Here is a 22,989-nt window from a genome sequence, read left to right as displayed (position 1 = left end):
TATTTTGCTGTAATTAAACCTCATTTCTTAAAGAAAAGTATGCATTAGTTTTAAATTGTTTTAACAGTAGAAAAAAACAACTGTCATTTGAGAAACACATCTGTTAGCAATGCAGCGCTCTAGACGAAATTTAAGTCGTGATCAATGTGTTGCAATTGTTACTTTGTCCAATGGAGGATTAACAAATCGCCTACTTGGTAGAAGATTTGGAGTGTCTCATGTAGCAGTTGGTAGGGTTCTACAAAGGTTTGTAGAGACCAATTATCATGCTAGACCACGAGCAACCAATGTTGTGGAGGACCGATTTTTAATGCTTAAAACTTTAGAGAACTGTTCACTACTGCACGAAGTCTCCAAATACAACTAACTGAGGTTCATGGAACAACTGTTAATCAAGATACCATAAGAAAAAGACTTCGTCCTTTAAATTTACAACCTCGGGCAGCAGCCATAAACGAATCATATTTTCTGTTTTTTTTTCACCATCCTCAAAGTCAATTATTATCATCGAAATAATTGTGTTCGTGTGTTCTATTCTTAATATGTTTGTTAAAATATATGATAACATTGACGACAAATAAAATAAAACAAAATGTATAAGTGGTGCGTTAATTTTGCGGTTAAGTATATTTTAAAATAAAAAGTGGCAAGAAATACGTGAACTATCAATAGAAATACGATCGACAATATTTACAAAAAAAAATTGAAATTTCTACTTCAAAGGTATTTAATATTATAAAAAAGAAGGAAATAATTGTAAGAGTGGTTAATTGGAAACAATCAGGACGTCATCGAATTTCCTCTGCTACTGAAGACAGAAGTGCTACCACTAGTGAAAAAAATATTACCTACCCCAGAAGTTTACTACCCTAGAAATTAAAAATAGTATGAATAGTTCCCGAAAGTTATATTTCTGTGACAACTGTGAAGATGCGATTGATGGAATCAGGGCTTGGTGGTACAATTGCCGCAATTAAATTACTTATTCGGTTCCAAATTAAGAAAGGCTATAGTGGGCAAAACAACATGAAAAATTGACTGTTGATGACTGGAAACATGTTCCATGGACCAAAACATGTTCTATGTTGCAAATTTTTGGTTCAAAGAAGAATTTGTTTGAAAAAAAATTGATGAACAGGTGATGAAACTGTGTGGTACCAACTGTAAAACATGGTGGAGGTAGTGAGATGGTGTGAGGCTCTTTTGGTGGTAATAACACTAGTGATATTCTTAAAATAGATGGAATAATGACGAAAGAAGTGTATTTGGACATTTTAAATGTTATATATGTATATATATATATATATATATATATATATATATATATATATATATATATATATATATATATATAATTCTTAATTATTCATAATTGTAAGAAAAAGTTCTTAAAACGTATATAATCTCTATTGTATCTGAAGACTTGGCATATGAAGACATCCCAGCAAGCACACATCGACGTTGTTTCAACGTTGTGTGCTTGCTAGGATGTTACTTATTCTTAAATTCGATATTTTACCGGTGATTTTAGGTAATGGTTATGAAACGGTTGAGTCGATGTTAGAGGCTTTAGAAAATAATGAAGTTGATATTGTTTTGTTGGATATCTATGCTTCGGTACCCTACAAAACTTTAATTACTGAGAGTGGGTTTATAGTAAAGGAATTAGTTGATATAGGCACAGCGTATGGATTCGTCCTGTCTGGAGTTAGCCTCTCAATTGAACCCGACATTAGAAGCTTTCTGATAGGCATGCAACCAGAAATATCAAAGTTTATCAACTTGCTGAACTCAAATTTGCCGGTGAGTTATGGTATTTTATTCTCTATTTTGAATTTAGAATAAAAGGAAACAACACTGGAACTCAATGAGATCTCACTGTAAATCAAGACCTTTGAGTTCTCATTATTTCTTGAAATTTTTCATAAACTCTTCGCCTTTGTTTAGAACATACATATAGAACCCGGTGCTGAAGCAAACTCCAACCTTTCTTCTGCTAAGTCACCCATCTTTCAAACAACATTAAAAGTTTTGTCGTGTATTTTTTTGACATGTTTTGTTATTGGATGCACTTTTACTACTTTGCGTTACTTTACAAAAATTAAAAAGAAAAAGACGGAAGTCAGCTCAGGGGGTAAGTTATTTTGAACATATTTACAATTTTGGATGAACTTCTTGATCTTGAACAACAATAGTTTTTTTTCTTTTGAATGAAAACTTTTTAGTTTTTATGACCAATTTTCTCAGACATTTTTCCCTCTTTCTAAATCCAATTCTTTTTTTTGATGTTTCGGTTTTCATGCATATGACTGAAAATTTCAGATTTATTTTATCTTGAAAATATTTTAAAAATTGTTTTATTAGAAATTGTTAAAAACTTATATGTATGTATGTATGTATGTATGTATGTATGTATGTATGTATGTATGTATGTATGTATGTATGTATGTATGTATGTATGTATGTATGTATGTATGTATGTATGCATGTATGTATGTATGAACATTTGTAAGGTATATTCAATTTAAAAAACTTAGAAGTTTGAGATCTATGGTGATGGCCACCTCTTCTCCATACATGAGTTAATTTTTTTAGAGTCACTTATGAACTTATTTACTCCTATTCTGCATAAAAGCAATCACGGAAAGCTCCGCGACGTTTGTCTTTACTGTCTTTTTCTTATTTTTTGCTTTGCCCTTAGTCCATCAGACGTTCGAATTGGAAAAATCTTTGTGTTCCTGACCTTTTGACAACATATTGTAAAACTATAACAAGATTATTAGTCATGATATTATGGACTTGAAGACCGTGATATGGACCTTGATACTGACAATGAGCTTTTTTGGCTGTAAGGCTTTTAATCTTCCTTTTACACTGATGACATCCATAACTGAAAATCTACTTGGAAATCATAACACTTTCAATAATGAAGGATGACGTCGACATCTTCAATTTTTTTGTGCTTATTAAAGTTCTATTTCTGAAAAAACTTCTATGAAACCAGATTTTTTAGGTTTCAGCTACACGATTCCAATATCCGAAAACTATCATTTTTGTGGTTTTCTTTGGAAAGTGTCAAAAAAGTACCAGAACCTTCTGGTTTTCCTTTGAGATCTTTATAATTTGCTACAATTGAAAGACATTAAGATTTTTATAGCAAATCAGTTAGTCAAGATTTTAAATTGAGATGTTGACTTTTTTTAGGAAAGGATTAACGTAGAAACTTAACGAAAAAATTTCTCTAGGTGAAAGTTTAGTATGTAAGATCTCAATGTTATCAAGACGTTTTCTGCAAAGTAAAAGCATCTTGACACTTCTTCGACAAATGATCTTGTGAGGAAAAGCTAGAAATGAACGATGCTATGTACATCCCACCACGCTGACAACATGACCAACTTTTGGCGAGGGTCTGCTTTAAGCTCTAGTTCTGCTTGTTCTTCAGGGTCAACCCACTGATACTTTCGTGTGTAGTTTACATTATGCACCCACTTCTCATTGCCAGTGTTAAGTACAATAATCTTTAAAAGCCTCGCTTTTTGGAGAGCTGACAGATCTCCAACCGTATGTCCTTATTATGTTGTGCCAGACTGTGAGGAATCCAAATCCCCAACTTTAGAAACTTTCCTAATCAATGAAGACAGTACAGCGCTGTCGTGTGAGAATATCACACGACAGCGCTGTACTGTCTTCATTGATTAGGAAAGGAGGCTACACAGTGGCTTTTGAGTCTTGGATCCTCCTCTACCAATTAGCGCACAGGAGGCTACACAGTGGCTTTTGAGTCTTGGATCCTCCTCTACCAATTAGCGCACCGCCTCAAAATTAGCTGCAGTTGAACGACCAAAACTTGGACAATTCTCGAGTTGGAAGTCATTGGATCGAATGCGTTGAAACCAAGTTTGACAAGTGTATTTGATAACACTGCTTTGCCTAGGACTTGGAATATGTTGTTTTCGGCCTCACCGGCGGAATGACCAAGTTAGAACTCATATAAGATAAAATGTTGAATATAGTATTTCTGATCTAACATTTTATGCCAACTATGTGAATTACCTGTATTCGCTTTTATATTTGCATGGAAGTTTCTAGAAAGTAATTTACCGTTGATGCATTAAAACAAAATCATAGAACACTTTAAAAAAGTCATAAAATCTCCCTTGTTCTAATTAGATCTATTTGTGCGAAAGAATACTTTTTATATTAACCCAATAGATAAAATCCAAAAATAGCTCATCTAGTGCTTTTTTCGGAGCGCATTTTATGCTTGCTTAACAGTGATGAAATATTTTGATTGCTTTTTTTGGTTGCTTTTAAAGTATAATGGCTGGCTGCAAACTGGATTGCAGAACTCTTTGTGGCTCATGAACTTTACTTGCATAATTATTTAATTTTAGATTCTATGTACAATAAGATTAATTTCTTAACAGGATTCCAAAAGTATTAAGAGTTCCTTCCTAAAGGATTCCTATACACATTCTGTGTAACGGCCATTTATTTTTCTTTAGAAATGATGCACAAGACTTTGATAGAAATCGATGAATATTTTCTATCTTTTAAACGACGCATAATAACATCACACGATGAAATAATCGAGTTACATAATAAAGAAAGAGTCGAACTGTACGTAAAAAAGAGCGTGTACCCACAAGAAGTTGCTTCATCTGGAAAAATTGAGGATGATTAGCTCACAAAGTCATTTGATGTGTTTTCTAATTTTGAAAGTAAAAAACTCCTGTTGAAAAGATTTAATTGGCATCAGTTTTTATCATATTTTACTTTTAAAAAATTGTTATAGAATACTCTATAAACCATGATTTTAAGGTAAAACTTTTAAGAAAATATTACATAAATACGTAATTAAATATTATATAATTACATAATTAAATATTAGATTTATTTGTTCTTAAATATAGATTATATTTTTTTAAAAAACAAAACTAAATTGATCTTAAAGTTATGAAGTTATTTGTTTAACGAAGCAAGAGGGGATATGTATCTTTTAGTTTTTGGGGGGATAAAAAGTGCCGGAAACACGTCATTTTAGTTGTGAGTGCGGAGAGTTTTTTTTTCCAACGAAAACTAGATCATAGGGCAAAAAACTTAACCCTTTGTGGTCTAAGGTGTGACAATGACTTTTTTTTTTTAAATTGTTTTATTTTTTCTTTAATTTGTGATAAATCTACATACAAAAAAAAAAAAGATTTAATTTTTTTATTTTGGCTGTCTTAAAAATTACTATGGGACAAATAGGTCCCGATAGGCATTATCTAAACCAACAAAAAGTGTATATTATTTACAATGTACAGATGAAATTGTTCATTCATGAAACTCTTTAAAGCAGTTTCTTTTATCGTTTATACATAAGAAAATTTTACAAGTGCTACACTTGAAAAATAGCCTGGCTTCAATCATCTTTTTTGAACAGATTTCGCACCGTTCTCGTTTTTCATCATGCTGTGGCCAAAGAATTCCAAGATTTTCTTTACGAATTGAAGGCTTTAATGAATAATTTGACTTTCTTCTTTTGTTAGTAGTAAGTCTGTTGGAAGGAGATGATGTCAATGGTCTGCCAAGATTTGGTGGCTTCCCTTTTATAACCATGGATTGTGCAACTGATCTTCGAAAGTCAAGAAGACTTACATTCTCATTGGACATTTTTTTATAAACAACATAAGCATTGCAGATTGTTCGGTCAACAAGACCAAAACAACGCGATGCCACCACTTTTTTAAATTAATAATACCAAATTAAATAAAATACATCCAAAACAGAGTTCCATAAAACCTGAAGGGACATATATGTCCCACAACAAAGTGGTGAAAATAAACAACCTAGAACAAACTTTCATCTATAAAGTTTAACATATATTGATCATATTACTATTAAAGAACACAACAAAAAAGTTTAGAAATTCTGTAATAATTTGATAATGAATAGTAAAGTTTTTTCCTCGTACTAAAATCAAAACATGCGCATCATCAGTTTACCTTTTTAAAAACTAGTATTTATGCCATAAAAGTACTATAAATGCCGCAAAAAGTTGGTTTGAGATATAGCCAAACAATTATAGAAATGAAATAATCAAAATTTTTGAGCTTCTTAATTTCAAGTGAATCGCCGTAGAACCTAAAGTAAACTGGGACATTTATGTCCCATCGGACCACAAAGGGTTAAAGCAAATTATAAATCCTGCATAAAAGTTGTAAAACTTTCATTAAATGCGTAATATAAAGCGGAGGAGTGTTCAGTTTGCAAAAAATAGTTTTTTAATATTTACAAATCCGACTAACTAAAAAAAAAGAAGTTTTCCGGAGAGTTTTTTATTGAGAGGACCTGCAACCCCTCTTCCACTCTGCTTACAATCAACATTACCTTTTCACGTTTTTCAACATTTCGCAACAAACTTTGAAGGAAATTTTCATAAGTATGCTACAGTTAAACATAAAACGTAAACTAAACACTAATAAATTTTTTTTTTCTGAAAATTGAATTGTACTACCTTATGAAAATGTTAAAACAGTTAAACAGTTTCTTTTTTTATTATTTTGCACACAAAAACTGTTGAACAAGTCGCAGAATCAACAAAAAATATTAGACAAAAGTCGCAGAATCAACAAAGACATTAGACAAAAAGTCTTCATTGTAAAAGTTTGGAAATAAAAAAGAGTATTCCGAAATTTGAAAAACTTACAGAAAGTTAAGTGAGCGAGCCTTTGTCTAATGCTTCAAATCCGTATTTTTTACTTATGTTCTCTAAAGATAAGACTTAATTGCAATCTATGATGGTTCTTTTCAACTACATTTTTTTTGAGTTTACACTAAAAAGCTCTCGTTTTTAGCACTTGTGATTATTGGCAGGCTTGATCACAGACTGTTCATGTGTCTTTAAACCGCTAAATGAAACACATCATTATGGTATATCTCTGAGCTTTAAAGTTTAAGGTACTTTAGTACTTTCGTTCGTACAACGCCATGACTAGAAAAAATACGAAATTTCTATCTAATTTGGCAACCTCTGACTTGAGGTTATATAAATGAATAAAATATGATAGGGTATTCCATAGTTTATTATTTCATTTTTAATTTCATTTATATTTCCAAAAAATCATAAAACAACATACAAGACTGGGAAAATCCGATAGGAATAATAATTTCCGAAACTGAACCTCAAGCAGCGTTGACTTGAAAGATATTTCAAGAGGAAATGGGTTTACTTCAAAACAGCTATACAAAAACAAACGAAGACTGGATTTTGATTCTTAAAACTCTACACCCTTAAAAAGTGGATAAAGCAGAAGCATTACTTGACGAAAAAGATTCGAAAAAGAATACCTCTTGAATTTTTGCGGCATAAAGATATGAATTTTAAAAAAATCTACGAACTTTTTGAGCAATCTTAAACCCCTTAGAGCAAAATGAGCTGATATCAGCCAACCTTAATTGAAGACCTTCAGTGTCGTTAGAGCTCTGAATACATTTCGCGAGGTTAGAATTATTTTATTCTATCTCCAATTTTAAAAGTTGGGAGAAAATGAATTATTAATTTTAGTTAGTAATAATAACTTTTTTGAAATATGCATTATTTTATAAATTTTGTTCTAAATAATTTGCTTAAACATAAATTATTTAAAGCATAAGTTATTATTTCTTTAAAAATAAAAGCTAAAACTTTAAACAATTTTTACTTCTAGAAAAAATCAAAAACTTTCTCCCAACGTTTAAACTTGGAGAAAGAACAAAATAATTCTTACCTCGCAATTTGTCAATGTTATGTAAAAGAAAAAAGTCCAGAATGGCTTAAATTACTGAAAAAATATTTAAATTATTGGTTACAATTACAAATCAGTTCTTTTTTAATGAACTTCAGAAAAGTTCATTTATCTTTTTTATCATAAAGTTTGTACTTTTTTTGTTATCATTCGTTGTTAACGGATAAAGCAAACGCCGATGTTTAACTACAATTACAAATCGGCCTAAAATCTAAATGGATTACAAAAAGAAGTATGCATTGAGGCTTTTAACTGATTTTTGTAGACGAGTTAGAACAGGTTTTGAACATTGAACTAAATTTCACTTTAATCTACAACAGAGATATTTATGGCTAATGAAAATTATTGCCTTCAAACGATTTAGTGCCATTTTTTGAACAATCGCAAGGAGCATTATCTTGTTAAACTAAGCAACTCATCGTTAGCTTCAATAGTTCAAATGAAAGCTTTAGATCATCGTTGAGTGTTTTTTAATGAATCTAATTAAAAGTAAGTTGTTGAAAAGCAGAAAGAATAACAGAGAGTTGTAGCTAATGCCAGACTATATTCCATTTTAAGTTAATTCTTGCTTGGTTCATTGAACGAACCAATCTTCATGCAACTATATATGTGCCGCTCTTCCGACTATAAATAGGCTTTAAATAACATTTGTTTTGATGAAAAAAAATTTTCTAATGCAGTGGCTGGTTTAATCTACTCTAATATTCTGAGGATAATTACATAACATTGAGCACTTTTATTTGCTGAATGGTTAAAAAATATTTGAAATGGTTTTACGGTCGAGATTTTCTAGAATGCATATTTTCATGTTTTCTGACTAGAGACCACGTGCAGTTCCTCATCATTGTAGAATCCCATCTTCTTTGATATTTTCTTCTTTTCATCGTTACAATTCGTCAACTTAGTTTCTTGAGGTTCTCAATAAGCTTGCGACCTGTTGTTTGTAATGAGTGTCCTTGTGATTACCTCAGAATCTAAAAGCTAGATCACAAAATGCACACCAAGCTTCTTTTACAACTTTTATCATCGCTCTTTCCAGTTCCTCCAACTTCAACACTGAATTTACTTGGGGTCCAACAAGTATGCCGCCTCTGATCTTTTGCCTGAGCTTTCAGAAACAACAAACGACCTTCAAGAAAAGCTTCTCTTTTAAATAACTAAAGTCTTCACAAACTGTTTTACCAATCCTAGTTTTATATAAAAAGGGACTAACAAGACTTCGTTTTAACCTAGTACAGGCTCTGTAAGAACATTATTGTGGACTTTTTTATGCTCAGAGCCCAAAATACGTAAAAAAATTAAAATTTAAGACATAAAACATGTGTTACATTATGTAATCAGAAATGTCATCTCAGTGAAAAATTTCCTAAGTGAAGTAAGCTATTTCAAAACAATGTCAAAGTACCATCAGAGAAGTGTTTGAATTGTGTCCGTAGAAGAACTTGACCTACTAAGAAATAAAAGCAAAAAGATACCAACGACCAATATTAGAGTGTGTGTGAAGACCAGTTTCTGCACTAGCAATTCAATTAAGTTGGTCTCAGAAATTATCAATAAAGTTATCCGATTTGATGTTAAAACACGAACTCCAACGAAGAAGACTTAAAGTTTCATTTGGAGAACGTGAAAGTGCAAAATATGGAAAAGATGGCTGACATTAACTAGCAAAAAGTTTTCTAAAGATTTTTGGTACGGCGTGAAAAAAAGTAAACGAACTTTATTGAACATGTTTCTGGGTTTGAACATGATCGTTTAAATCAAGAACTGTCATAAGTTTGATAACTTCATGTGTACCTATTTCTGAAGCCAGTGCAGAAAAGTTTAACGCTAAAGCTAATTCATGCAACCGAACAAGTGTATTAATTTCTAGATAAAAATGGAAATGGTTGTTGAAAATTTGATGTTTTTAAACGTATCACTTTTTTAATAAAATTTTCACTTTTAAATCTTTTTCGATCAATGTGAAAAGATAAAACAAAAATATGAAAATCAAATTTAAAAAAAATTTTCTTCGCGATTTTGTAAATTTAATGCTGGAAAGGGAGAAAGACTTTTAGATGAGAGCAGTTGGAATGGGAGAAACTTTTTCGAACTCTCAAAAAAAAATGCTTTGTGATTTTTTTCACGAGAAAAGCAATTCTCTACAGCTAATGATATCTTAAATCGAAGAAATTTGAAGAGCGACGTCTAGTTAAAAACTCAACACAGAATCGAGGCCCATTCACAATCATCCCCATTTATTTCATGACAAACATTCGCTTCTATGTTAGTAGCATGACATCTATAAATTTAATATAAAAAACATGAAAAATGATATAAAGTAAAATGTCAGTTGTATAAATTCGTCAATTTGTGTGTGAAATAATTTTAAAAGTTCATTTGGACTCTTAAAATATCAAAGTATTTTTTTTTTCATTGATGGACTTTGAAGTAGAAGCAGCATTACAATTTATGAAATTTGCATTGCGATCTTCCGTTCTAAAAAAACTGCAAAACGTAATCTTTTGAATCAAAGTTGTTTGTGGGTGGACCTACCAATAATATAAACATTAAGCTAGATGCCGCTTTTGGTCATTAGCGATTTTCGTACGGAACAGTTGATAACATTAATTATAGAAAATGACCACTCACATACAGCCGACGAAACAATTAATATATTTATAACAGCATTCAAACACTGGAGATCTTTTGGAATTTCGTTCTAGGCCCCACTGGCAACGTATTGTAAGAGCGGTCTTTTTGTATATAAATGTTTTTTATCTTATTAGTGTGTTAGTAAGAAGTATGGAATCTAGGGTTAAATAAAAGGTAATGTGGAGGTGGGAATTGAGGTTGGGGGTGTGGGGATTATTTGGTTAGGAAAGGGAAAGGTCTGGGGACTATCTGGCTAGGACTGGGCAAGGTTTAATCGTTGAAGGGTTAAGACCGTTTATCGTCCTCAGTATATTCTATTTTACAATCTCAATAAAAGTTTTATTAGTGTGTAACGGTTAGCAAAACTTCCGTTTCTTTTCTTTAACCAATATTTTTTTTTGACTTTCGTTTAATTATTTACTTTTCTGTTTCTTTGAAAATTTTTTCGTCTTTTTCTCTTTGTTTATCCAAAAACTCATCTCTTGAAAAGTCTCTTTTTACTTCTCTGTAAATTACCTGTCTAAAACGTTTTTCTCCTGTAAAATTCGATTATTTGAGCTTTTATAGTTTTTGCTCGTTTTCGGTTGCGATACAAGTTCATCATTTATTTATCTGGCGGGTTGAATAAGTCTCTGTGTGTTTTTTTAACTTTTCCTTTTTCCGCTTTATCATTTATTTACATGGCAGGTTGATTAGTCATCGTGCGTACGTCTATTCCGATTGTTGTTTTTAATTTAATTCTCCCTCCTCACAGTATTCTCGAAACCCTAGCACTGATGGGATTCAAACAGGGAAAAATACAATAATTTCATAATTGTTTATGAGATTATTGTACGTTTCCTTGTTCGGATCGTTTTCTTGTCGATCGTTTTTTTATCGTTTTTTTGGATCGTTTCCTAAAGACTTGTTCTCTTAAATGCAGCAGCTGTTGTAAACATTCGAGAGTCTTTATTTTGACCTAATTTTTTAAAAAAAACTTTTTTTTAGGTTTGTTTTGGGAACTTTAACAACTTTCAATTTCACACCATTAAGTTCAAGTTTTTCTACTGCGCACTGTGTTTACGTATAAATTCACCAGGTTTATCTTTGATTGATTGAAATACAAGATGTTTTGAAAAAATAAGCCGATGCGACTCTGGAAGAGATATTAGTCTACCTGGTAATTTCTTATAAAGATGTTCAAGTTCAATTAATGCACTCAGTATAAACCCCATGTTAGGTATGAAAATATCGTCACACAATTTTTTTTTAGAGCTTGCATATTGCGCTCTTTCTCCCCCATTATGTTTTACGTCAAATGAAGTTTCGTGCATAGTTATTCCAAACAGCCATCACGGATCGTGTGCCGGATGACACCCATCTAATACATAGAATACGTCCAATTGAATTTAAGTTTACACTTAAAGCTATTGCAACATTTTCCAGTTTCACTTTGTTAGGAGAGACACTGTAAATGACTGTAGAATGACTGTAATGTTAAGTACAACATGTTCCAGACAGAAACTTTGTTGTATGACATCGTTAAAGATGCCGTTTAAAAAGGGACAAAAACTTTGTTCAATAGGTTTTAAGCCCACTAAAAAATCCTTAGATCGCTGCGCCACCATGGTGGCATAGCATTCAGAACTGATATGTGGAAAAACAGAAGCAATCTTGCCAATATGTCTCTCTAAACGCATTTTATCAATGACAATTTTCAATTTAAGGACTTTGTAGTAGGCCCAAACTCTTTCAATGACACTCACACTGGAGTTCATATCTTTGCAAAGTTAGACCAATTCATAGCCTCATGTTCATCGAAGCCTCGCTCGTAAAGTCTAATCGATGAGAAATGCTAAAATTGGACAACAGAAATATTGATTTGCCATCTAAAACCAGATGGATTTAGTCATCTAAAACCAGTGATTTCTATTCTATGAGGCTAATACTTTGTTTAAGAGCTGCATTTTAGATTGTATGAGCAAAGGCTTCAAAATATTGAAGTGCCTGTCCCAAGTCTCCTTGAGTTTTCAGTGCTTGAAGCATCTATTCCGATTCTGGAGCAATTTGATCTGTCCTCTAAACTTTTATTAGGGCCGATACTTCATTAAATTGTTCCTCCTTTATTCAGGATTCATAAAAGATTGTTCCTCCTTTATTCAGGATTCAAACTTTTCTAACAGTTTTTGTTGTAAGGGAAGATTGTATATTGGGAGATTTACTCGGGTAATTTAAGTTTTAAAAATTTATAGTTCTTAAGGTAACAAAATTTAAACAAAATTTAAATTTTAAACGTTTTAAAACCATAATAACAAAAAAAATTCATCCATTTTGAACAGCAATGAGATTAAATCGAATAAGCATTATTCAATCTTTAGTTAACGGTAAAAACTAAAAATTTTTTGCTATGCATTTTAAACCGGTTCTTGTTGCTTCAACCATTTCTTATTGTTCTTTCTTTACTTAGCTTGGCTTTCTTTCAGTTTTCATTTTTCTTCTTCTTTCATTTTACACTGTCAGTTGAAAATATAGCTCTTCTACATTAATGCCAAATAAATGCGAAACGAAAACGTCAGTATTCATGACTTTGTAGCGATTTCCATGGACTGTAACGCTCTGACCGGACTCAGCTTTACCATGTCCTGTTCTTTTCTAGTAATGGATTTCTGCCAGACTGTATCAATGTTAACTGTCATTTATTTGAGCCTTTAAAATTGTACGTGTTATCCATTTAAACATTACGCTTATATTATTATTAAACGCTCTACTTAATAATTGTTCTACTTTGTAACTAAAAGATATTAAGAGATATTGATTGTAAATGAATCAAGATTTTTAAAAGAAGAACGCCTTTCTTTTCGAAATTCAGGCTTAATTTTTTTCACACTAACAAGCCTCAACGTCTGTTTTTATAATAACAACGTCGACGAAAAAAATTTTTTTTTATTTCGATAAGTTTATAGAAATTTATCGAAAATAAAAAACAAAATTTTTTACTTTCGATAAATTTCTATAAATTTATCGAAAATAAAAAATTTTATTTTTTATTTTCGATAAATTTATAGAAATTTTTCGTAAAACCGAAACCATTAAGTTCCACTTTTTAAATAAAAAAGAGTTACAGTCCTCAGACGGATTTTTAAAAGAAAAAATTTTTTAGAAACTGAATAACAAAGCTTGAAAAATGGAGAGCCCTCAGCTTCAAAGCTTGGGTAGCAACTAAGCTGGTAGCAACTAATCAACTTAGGCATATAGTTAGTTTGACTATCATATCAAAAAATATATGAACATATTCTAGATTTGTAGGAGCTTTTTTAGTTTTTACAATTTTTTTTTTTTTCATTATCTGAAAAAGTTTGACACTTACATCAAAATAGCACAGCTGAAGCAGAGCAGAATTACAGCAAAATCATTCATGGTTATTGATGGATATGTCAGTTTTGTAAAGTTTTTTTCGTCTTTTAGAACTCTTCATTTTTAAATAGGTTATTGATTGTAAAAAAAGAAGCTTGTGATTATTGTTTGAATATATTGTCTTCCTGACTCCAGGTAGATTAAACGAAGCAAACTCAATTTTTGAACAGATCTGCAACTGGATTGTTGAACATTTCATTTTGTTTGCATTTTTAATTGTTTGCATATTTAGTTGTTTGCATATTTAGTTATTTGCATATTTAGTTGTTTGCATATTTAGTTGTTTGCATATTTAGTTGTTTGCATATTTAGTTGTTTGCATATTTAGTTGTTTGCATATTTAGTTGTTAGAACAATACCATCATTCACAAATTGAAAATAACTTTCACAAATCAAGTTCTTTTGTATTATTTAGCATTAAATGTAAAACTACTTCCAGCCCTTTTGAATTTTTATTTACATCAGTCCCTGGTTTCACATTATAAAGCCAACAGTTTAAATTTTGTTTTGTCCAAGACTTTATGTCAATTTATTTTATGCTAATTATGCTAACTTATTTTTTAAGTTTTAACTTCACACAAACTTACAAAAAATTTACCAAAGTTTTTTCAAACATTTTTTGAGCAGATTAATTTAAAACCTGCCAGCTGAATTTTCTTTAAAACTAGCCAATGCGTATCAAAATTCTGATTTTTTATGAATACATAAGGTTCCATTTTTTCAACTTCTATAACATCAACTTCAACTCCTTTAACTTTAATTCAGGCTCAAAATTCAAAAACCAATTCAAAATTCAAAAACCAAGCGCAAAGCAAAAAGACAACACAAGAAAATTAACAAAGAAATCTTTACGACTGACTATTTTTTTGTCCTCTTTTTCATGCATTTCATAGAAATGCATTTCATAGAAATGCATGAAAAAGAGGACAAAGAAAAAGAAAAATAAGGAAAAGGAGAAAGAAGAAAAGAAAAACATTTGCTAATAACGAAATATAAAGGGTGGTTAAATTTTAAGGGCCGATGTTGAATGTGAACCAAACCTAAACGTAAATTATTTTTCTGTATTTAATGTGTCATTTCTCAATTTCAGACTGACTCAATTTGAACCATGGAAAGTTACACAATCGAACAACGCGTTAAAATTATTCAGGCCTATTATGAAAATGGGCGTTCAAATCAAAATGCATATCGTGCACTTCGTGAGTTTTTCGGTCAATTTAATCGTCCAAATGTGCGTACAATCGGAAAAATCGTGCATAAATTTGAGCAAACCGGGTCTGTAGGAGATGTGAAAAGACCAGCGCATGCTCGTACAGCTCGTACTGCCGAAAATATCGCTACTGTTCGCGACAGTGTGGCTGAAGAGCCGTCCACATCAACTCGTCGTCGTAGCCAACAAATGCAAGTCTTTATGCATAATGTTCATCATCAACGCTCGTCGATGATGAACATTATGCATAAAGACTTGCATTTACACGCTTACAAGGTGCAGTTGACCCAAGAACTAAAGCCCACTGACCATCTCAAACGTCGTCAATGGTCAGAATGGTGGCAAGAAAAGGCAACCATCGACGATCAATATCCGACGAAAATCATCTTCAGTGATGAGGCCCATTTTCACCTTAGTGGCTTCGTCAACAAGCAGAATTGCCGCATTTGGGCGAATGTTAATCCGAGAGTGATTGTCGAAAAACCAATGCACCCACAAAGAGTGACTGTTTGGTGTGGTTTATGGGCTGGCGGCATCATCGGACCATATTTTTTCCAAAATGATGCCGGTCTGTCAGTTACTGTGAATGGTGTTCGCTATTGTGAGATGATAACGAACTTTTTATGGCCCGAATTGGACCATATGGATGTGGAGGATATGTGGTTTCAACAGGACGGTGCCAGTTGCCACACAGCTAACGAAACAAAGGCTCTTTTGCGCGAAAAATTCAATGGCCGTGTTATCTCACATGGTGGCGATGTCAATTGGCCGTAAAGATCATGTGATTTGACACCGTTGGACTTCTTTCTTTGGGGGTATTTAAAAGAAAAGGTGTACGTTGATAAGCCAGCAACAATTCAAGAGCTAATGGATGAGATAATTCGGCACATTAACGGCATAGAACCTCAATTATGCCTCAGCGTCATCGAAAATTTGCACCATCGGATGGAGGTGTGCCGCCGAGGTCGCGGCGCCCATTTGGCCGATATTTTATTCCATACATAATTGAATCATACCATATTATCATAATAAAAAGATGTTACAATAAATTCCTTAATAATTTGTGTTTTATTCAAATTTAACATCGGCCCTTGAAATTTAACTACCCTTTAGTACAAGAGAGATTAAATAAGTAAATATGGAAAAACCAAAAACAAAATCAAGACAACACTTTCTTTCTTTCTTTAAAGTACTTTTTTTGCTTTAATTAGTTTGTTGAAACAACGTTTTAGGCATAAATTACATTTAAAAATCAAAATAAATATTTCTAATAACTCATTTAAAACTGTGTATGGGAATATTTCGGATATTCGGATTTAATGTCACAACGAAAGTTTTATAGCTAAAACAAGAAACATATTTTGGATATGTGCTCTGTTTCCTTAAAACCTATTTTAAAATGAGAAGGAATAATAATTCGTTGTGGGCATTATTTTTCGGTGGTTTGTGTAAAATAAATAGGTTTATATTTTACACTTTTTTTTTTAGATAAAAACAGAAATCGGGTTGGTTCTATGCATTTTTGAAGAATGAGCTAAATAATGTTTTGACGACTTTCTTTTTTTAAATTTTGATGTTTGTGTAAATAACTTTATTTGTTATAAATAATTTGAAATGTAATTTAGTTTGTTAAAATTTCAGTAAATGTTCTGCTTACTAGGTGCATTCATTTGGCAGTTCACTTTGAATCCCATGGAATCATAAGCCTACGTTTATCTTGATTAAATAATTTCTTCTTCATTTAAAACATTAATCTTTAATGTTACTAAAATTTACATGTTCACATCATCAAAAAAAAAAACAGGAACAATATTATTTATGCCATAGAAGTAGACCAGCTTCTTGTTAATGAAACCTTGGTAGTCTCCAAAACATGTACAATTCATAATCTTCGTAAAACACATAAATTAAACCTTTTGAAAGTTAATAATTCATTTTAAAATAATTAATATAAATCATATCGTAAGTTTGTAGACGCATTCATCTTTAGAATGTCCTCAAAACTTCATCTTTATTTTAAAAAAGTTTACGAAACACTTTGATGCATGTCTGCAAGTTAATCGCACAGAAATATAAAATGTTTTTTTCGAAAAATGCCTTTATTTTTACGGTAAGACTTTAATTTTTTAGTCAGGTTTCAATAGAATTAAGCTAAAACCTCGAATATATTACTATTGCGTCCTTTTTGAATCAAAACATGTCAAAGAAATTTTTAAAAAGGTAAGGAGTAGTAAATATTTTTAAAAATCAACAAGTTTTAAAACCTCTCTTTAAAAACCTCTCTTTTAAAATATCTCTTTTAAAATCCTTTTTTTCGGAAATCTTTCTAAAAGTTCGTTTTCCAACGGTTATTTTTATTCTTAAGAGAATATCTTGGCTGGGAATTAGTTTAGTAATTTTACTTTATAGATCAATATTGTGTTTATGGAAAAGTCAATTATCGTGGGACAAATTGGTGAGTTTTTTTCTAAACAATTCTAAACCTTAATCATAGTTTTGTTGTAATTCAAAATTAATTATTAATCGTGTAACTCCGCTGAAAACGAAATTTAATTGACGTCTATTAACTAAGAATCGGCGTTTGGCTATTCGGTAATATTCGAATAATAACGAATAGTAACCAACTTCCAAATCAGTCATTTAAGATTAATCCAATTATCTGAAGTATATTAAAATAGAACTCTTTAGAGGTATAAAGTAACATACTTTTGGGTTGACAAGTTAAGGTTCATATATAAATTTGTATATTCATATATAAATTGATTACTCAAAACTTGTTATAAAAATAAATTAAATGGTTTTAATCGAATAGCAATTTTGATTTTGATTCCAGAGGTGATGCTTAAAGCTTTTCTACAGCTCTGAGCATCACCTCTGGAATCAAAATCAAAAACCCTAAATCGAGCAATGATCAGATGAATAAGGTTGCAAATCAAGTTATCATTTTCTGTCCCCGAAGTTCTGATGCCGTGAACTTTGCCGTGATTTTTTTTTTGTTACTTTTTTCATAAAATAATGTTAATATTTTAGAATTATTTTTTATTACTGCGCTTTTTAGTTGGCCCTTTGTTATTTTTCCTTTCCAATTCATGAGAACTTCAACGATCCTGCATATTCCATTAAGTGACCAATAATTTGAAAATTACCAAAATATGTGGATTTTAAAAACAAAAAACTGTAATTTCAGTAGTTTATTATAAAATCTGAATACTTTTACTCTTTTGTTAGTGTAAATTTACATCACTTTTTCAATAGCTTTCAATGGTCTTTACATTTATGTATCTATCCTAATTTAAAGTGGTGAAACTTCTGTAACTTTTATTCCAACAAATTAAAAGACTTTTTTTTAATGCCCACTATTTTCTTTCTTTTTTTTTTTTTTTTCTAGTTTAAAATCTTTTTTCCGTTCTTTTTCGCAAACTAAACGGGTACACGAAACAATCCAATATTACACCAATTTTTTTTCATTATCTTGACAACAACAATATTAGCACGTGAAAAATAATTTTAAAATTCATCCTTTAAAATTTCATGAATTAGAGAATTATTAAAAATTTTATTCTTCGTAAAGTAAAGCTATTAAAATATTTAACAAGCGAAAAAATTGCTGTCACCCTTCATTTCATAAAACAAAATATATTTCTATATACTTTCTTTTAGATTCTCTTCAGATTGATGTCATTGGAAAAATTGACAATGGAAAATATATAACTGTACATGGAAATGACCTTTGTTTATCATTTGAAATAATGTTTAAAAAATCTTCAATAAACAAAGTTGCCATATATGGGCATACATCGAAATGGAGTTGGGAAGTTTTTGATCTTTTAACTTTATATGGCAAAGATATTGGCTTTGGTGAATGGCACGTGCAAGAAATACCTTTAAACCAATTTGTTAATGTAATTATTTTAATTAAATATTTGAAAAGTATATATATATATATATATATATATATATATATATATATATATATATATATATATATATATGTATATATATATATATATATATATATATATATATATGTATATAAATATATATATATATATAATATCATACTATATTATATTATATTATATTACATATACATATATTATATATGTATATATATATATATATATATATATATATATATATATATATATATATATATATATATATATATATATATATCATACTATATTATATTATATTATATTACATTATATTATATTATATTTTAGAAATTATATTAAAACAAATAATGAAATCAAAAAGAATCAAAATAAGTATTTATTAGATAATATCATATACAAAAGTAATAATTGTATTTGTAATAGCAAAAAGATAAAAAGATATATAGTAAATGGCATAATATAATAAAAAATATAGTAATAAATATGTAGTAATTTAGAATCAAGCGTATTGCAATAATTTTATTCATCTAATCACTCTCAAGTTTTAATTAATTGATTTTTAAAATTTTGCATTACTATTATTCTATTTTAATGCTTTTATATACTCTTCACTGGATTTTTAAAGTTAAAAAAATAAATTATTCTAGGTCACATAACATTACAATTACTGTTGTGGTATATAATCTGCTTTTGTTCTAGGAAAATTAAAATTTTTTTTTTACCATTTAGTGTAATAAAAAAAATTTGTTGATTTAATTAAATTTAGGAAAGTCTCTGAAAGTTTTGTAATTAAAATTTCATTTATTTTAATATATGAAATGATAATAAATGAAAAAATATATTCATCAAATTATATCAAGAATTATGAGGTGTGAAAAAAGAATTAAACTGTACAAAGAAATTCAGTAGTTGATTAAGTCATTTATGGAAAAACTTCCTGAGAAGTGCAAAATAGAGTTTCAAGCAGAGTGGAAATTGTAATAGAAAAACTGCTGAATCAATTGATAAAAATATCATCACTCAAGTGAAAAAAAATTGCTTTGAATTTGCTAAAAAGGTAGCAGAAAAGGTTGAATTAGATTATAGTATCAAGATCACTCCACAGACTATTTAAAACAGGAGATCAAGTATTTCAAAGCTGACTAGCCTGCAATAAACCTTTTTTGGCTAAAAAGGATATATGAAATAAAGACTAACATTTGCTTAAAAGTATACCGATATGTCATTAGACTAGAAGACCTCTTGATAATTTTTTTATGAACAAAATTAGCCTTTTTAAGGAAAATTACAAACATATAGATTTTTTAGTGTTAATTTGACAAAAGAAATTTAATGTTAACTTTTTAAACGCTTTTGCACAATGGAAGTAAATCCTGCATGATTTTAATTCCACATTCAGCACAAATATTTGATAATTGAATTAGTACTGTTGTCAGCTTATCAGACTAAAAGTTCCTTAAAATTCTTGTTTTCTTTTAGTGATCTTTGCAAACCTTTACCAGATTATTGTAGTAATCCTAATTACGTAGTTGTTAGGAAAATCAGATGTCATTGGAAAACCTCTTAATGTTAAGTCGCATGATGACTGGCTATAACTGATTGTTTTAAAAGTAAAGTATTAGCTAATTAAGCATATATTACTTTGATTAAGGGAAGCTTCGTATGGTGAAATTTAACTTCTGTAAGCTTCTTAATGGTGAAAAAAGCCACATCTTTTCTCCAGTAAATCTTGTTTTTTTCTTCAGGGTTAAAATTTTCTTTATATTTGCTGCCTAAATTCATCACTGGTGTCTTTATTAACTTTTTATTTAAACAACTTTAGATTTCTAGAATGAAATCTTTGTGTATCTTGAATTGTGGTGCTGTAGCCAGTTCTAGTCTTTGTTGAAATCTGAAGATCATAAATCCTTATCTTCCTGGCATAATTATTTTACTTTTTCGTCCATTAAATTGAAGAAATTGTTAATTGCTGTTCTGTTTTGTTCATTTTGATCCAGATTGTCAACAATCTTTCTATACTCTCTTGCATTGATTCATTTTAAACCTCACCAAATATTATTCTATTAGTTTCTTATTCAACTCTGATAGTCATCAATTTTTAGGCATCTTCATTTTAAATTAATATTTAATAATTAATCTAATTACTTACAAATAAACAAATTTTATGAGGCTATTAAAAGGAGTTTATAATATATCAAAGGCTATATTGCCTTAAACTGTACTGCATCTATTGATAGAAAAAGATATGAGAAAGTAATTTCTCCAGTCATGGTGGCATGGAAATAAAAACTTTCAAAAAATATTTTTAGTTAAACTCCTTATATATAAATATATATTATATAGAAATATATTACTAATATTGCTTAACATATCCCTGGTTTTACTTATCATGATAACAGTTCTTAAAGATTTTTCTGTTAAAGTACATTCCAAGAAACTTTTCTGCGGAAACCTTAGAGTCACTACAGTAGAACCTTTTGATACTATGTTAAAAGAGCTAAAAAAAAACTGGTTTGAATTTTAAAAAACAATATGATGGAAATTTTTCTAATGATGTAACGTTCAAAAATATTAATAAAGTAAAATAATTTTAAACTGCATGTAAAGCTTACACATTTTCAAGTTTACATTTTTTTTTTATAAAAGTGTTTGCTTTAACTTATAAGCATTTTTTTTTCTTAATTTTATTGAGTTAAATAACACAAGTAGCACTTGTTGAGATAAGTTAATGTAAAACACCAGTGTTTATCATTATTCAGGTGAGCATGTTTGCTTTTGGTAATGGTTCTGTTCTAGTTAAATCTTTACAGCATGAAGTCAAGAATTGCTCTTCTAATCAGACAATTATAAAATCAAATCGTAAAGGTAAATTCATATGAAATTGAACTTTTATTTTGCAGTTCCTTGATATCAGTTATGTTGTTTTTTATAGAATTATTTCAAAAAAATATGTAATGAATACACTAATTGACAAGAAGCAGCATTATATAATTTTTTAATCAAGGAATGTAAAAGAAAAGGATGGTCATTTTTTAAAATAATCTTTCTTCTTTTCTTTCAAAGCTAAAAAATAAAGATTTTGACAGCAATAAAAGTTTAACACAATTCTATAATATCAAAGAGAAAAAATATATAAAGGATAAAATAATATTACTTTTGTCATGCCTACCACAATCATAAAGAAAGAAGAGGGATTCATCCCTTTACTACTGTTACAAAACTATGTTTTTCTTTTTCTTTTCTTTTTTTAATTTATAGGAAACTATTCTGAAATGATGAATGTCTTAGATATTGTTGGTTCTCCATTGCCATTATTCCTAATTGAGGATGGCTGTACAGTTCCTCTTTTTGCTTCCCATGTGAATTTTACACAGAAGATTTTTTGGGGGGCTTCTATGCAGAAAGGAATATTTGTCCAGGGATACCAGTATCAAAAATGTAATCAGAGTTACGACTTTGCAAATTTGGTTTTAAAACAATTCACAGTCAGTCTTTGGATTAAGTATGAGTTGTCACAAATGTTCTATGAGTTTGACATAAGTGGGAACATTTCTTTTGCTTTAAAGATCAAGTGAGTCTTTTGATTAAAAAAAAACAAAAACAAAATCAATAAACATCTTTTTATCAGAACTCAGTTTTTACTGCTTTAAATGAGATAGAAAAGTATCAAATTTCAACTTTTAAAGTTCTTTAGAATTTAGTTTTCTTGTTAAAAGAAATGAGCTGGGTTTTTTTGTTTTGTTAACAGATGGTTTTTATTGATTATTTTGTTTGATCATATTTTATCTTTCATCAGAAATAGCACACTTGTTCTTCAATTTAATGGTATTGACGTTAACATTTTTGCATTTGAAAGCTATGATTGGTACCATGTTATCAATGAGTTTTCATCAAACAAAGTAAACACATACATCAACGGAGATGTAAGTAGTTCTTAATTGTTTTTTCTTTGTAAGAAAATTTTGTGTAATCTAGTGAACTTTTATGGGTTTTCTAAATGTTTTGTGAGCCCAAATAAGTTTTTAAGTGTTTTTTGTGTTTTGATTTTGTGAATTAGTTTGGAATGTTGTCTGTTGTCAATAAT

At 29.9% G+C, this 22,989-nt stretch overlaps 2 protein-coding genes across 2 annotated transcripts in view; one reads left to right on the top strand and one right to left on the bottom strand.

Annotated features, from left to right (window-relative positions):
- The window catches only part of LOC145192198 (uncharacterized), a 90,917-nt gene that overhangs the window by 29,526 nt on the left and 38,402 nt on the right, over positions 1–22,989 (top strand). Inside the window, exons 45-55 of the mRNA XM_090078070.1 lie at positions 1,532–1,803; positions 1,948–2,134; positions 4,506–4,683; positions 4,955–4,961; positions 14,947–15,765; positions 17,137–17,226; positions 17,416–17,461; positions 18,667–18,908; positions 21,665–21,770; positions 22,164–22,476; positions 22,702–22,828. Of these exons, the coding sequence (XP_089934196.1) occupies positions 1,532–1,803; positions 1,948–2,134; positions 4,506–4,683; positions 4,955–4,961; positions 14,947–15,765; positions 17,137–17,226; positions 17,416–17,461; positions 18,667–18,908; positions 21,665–21,770; positions 22,164–22,476; positions 22,702–22,828 (2,387 nt within the window). The remainder of the gene's footprint in view (positions 1–1,531; positions 1,804–1,947; positions 2,135–4,505; positions 4,684–4,954; positions 4,962–14,946; positions 15,766–17,136; positions 17,227–17,415; positions 17,462–18,666; positions 18,909–21,664; positions 21,771–22,163; positions 22,477–22,701; positions 22,829–22,989) is intronic.
- LOC145186566 (uncharacterized) overlaps positions 1–22,989 on the bottom strand; it is a 337,374-nt gene that overhangs the window by 299,576 nt on the left and 14,809 nt on the right. The gene's annotated exons all lie outside the window — the stretch shown is intronic.

The sequence above is a fragment of the Hydra viridissima genome, unplaced genomic scaffold (genome assembly GCF_058129835.1).
Source record: "Hydra viridissima isolate aposymbiotic clone 2 unplaced genomic scaffold, HvirCarnegie_v1 scaffold_2, whole genome shotgun sequence".
NCBI classification, from domain to species: Eukaryota; Metazoa; Cnidaria; class Hydrozoa; order Anthoathecata; family Hydridae; genus Hydra; species Hydra viridissima.
The sequence above is the reverse complement of the archived record's forward strand: the minus strand, read 5'-3'. Positions and strand labels throughout refer to the sequence as shown.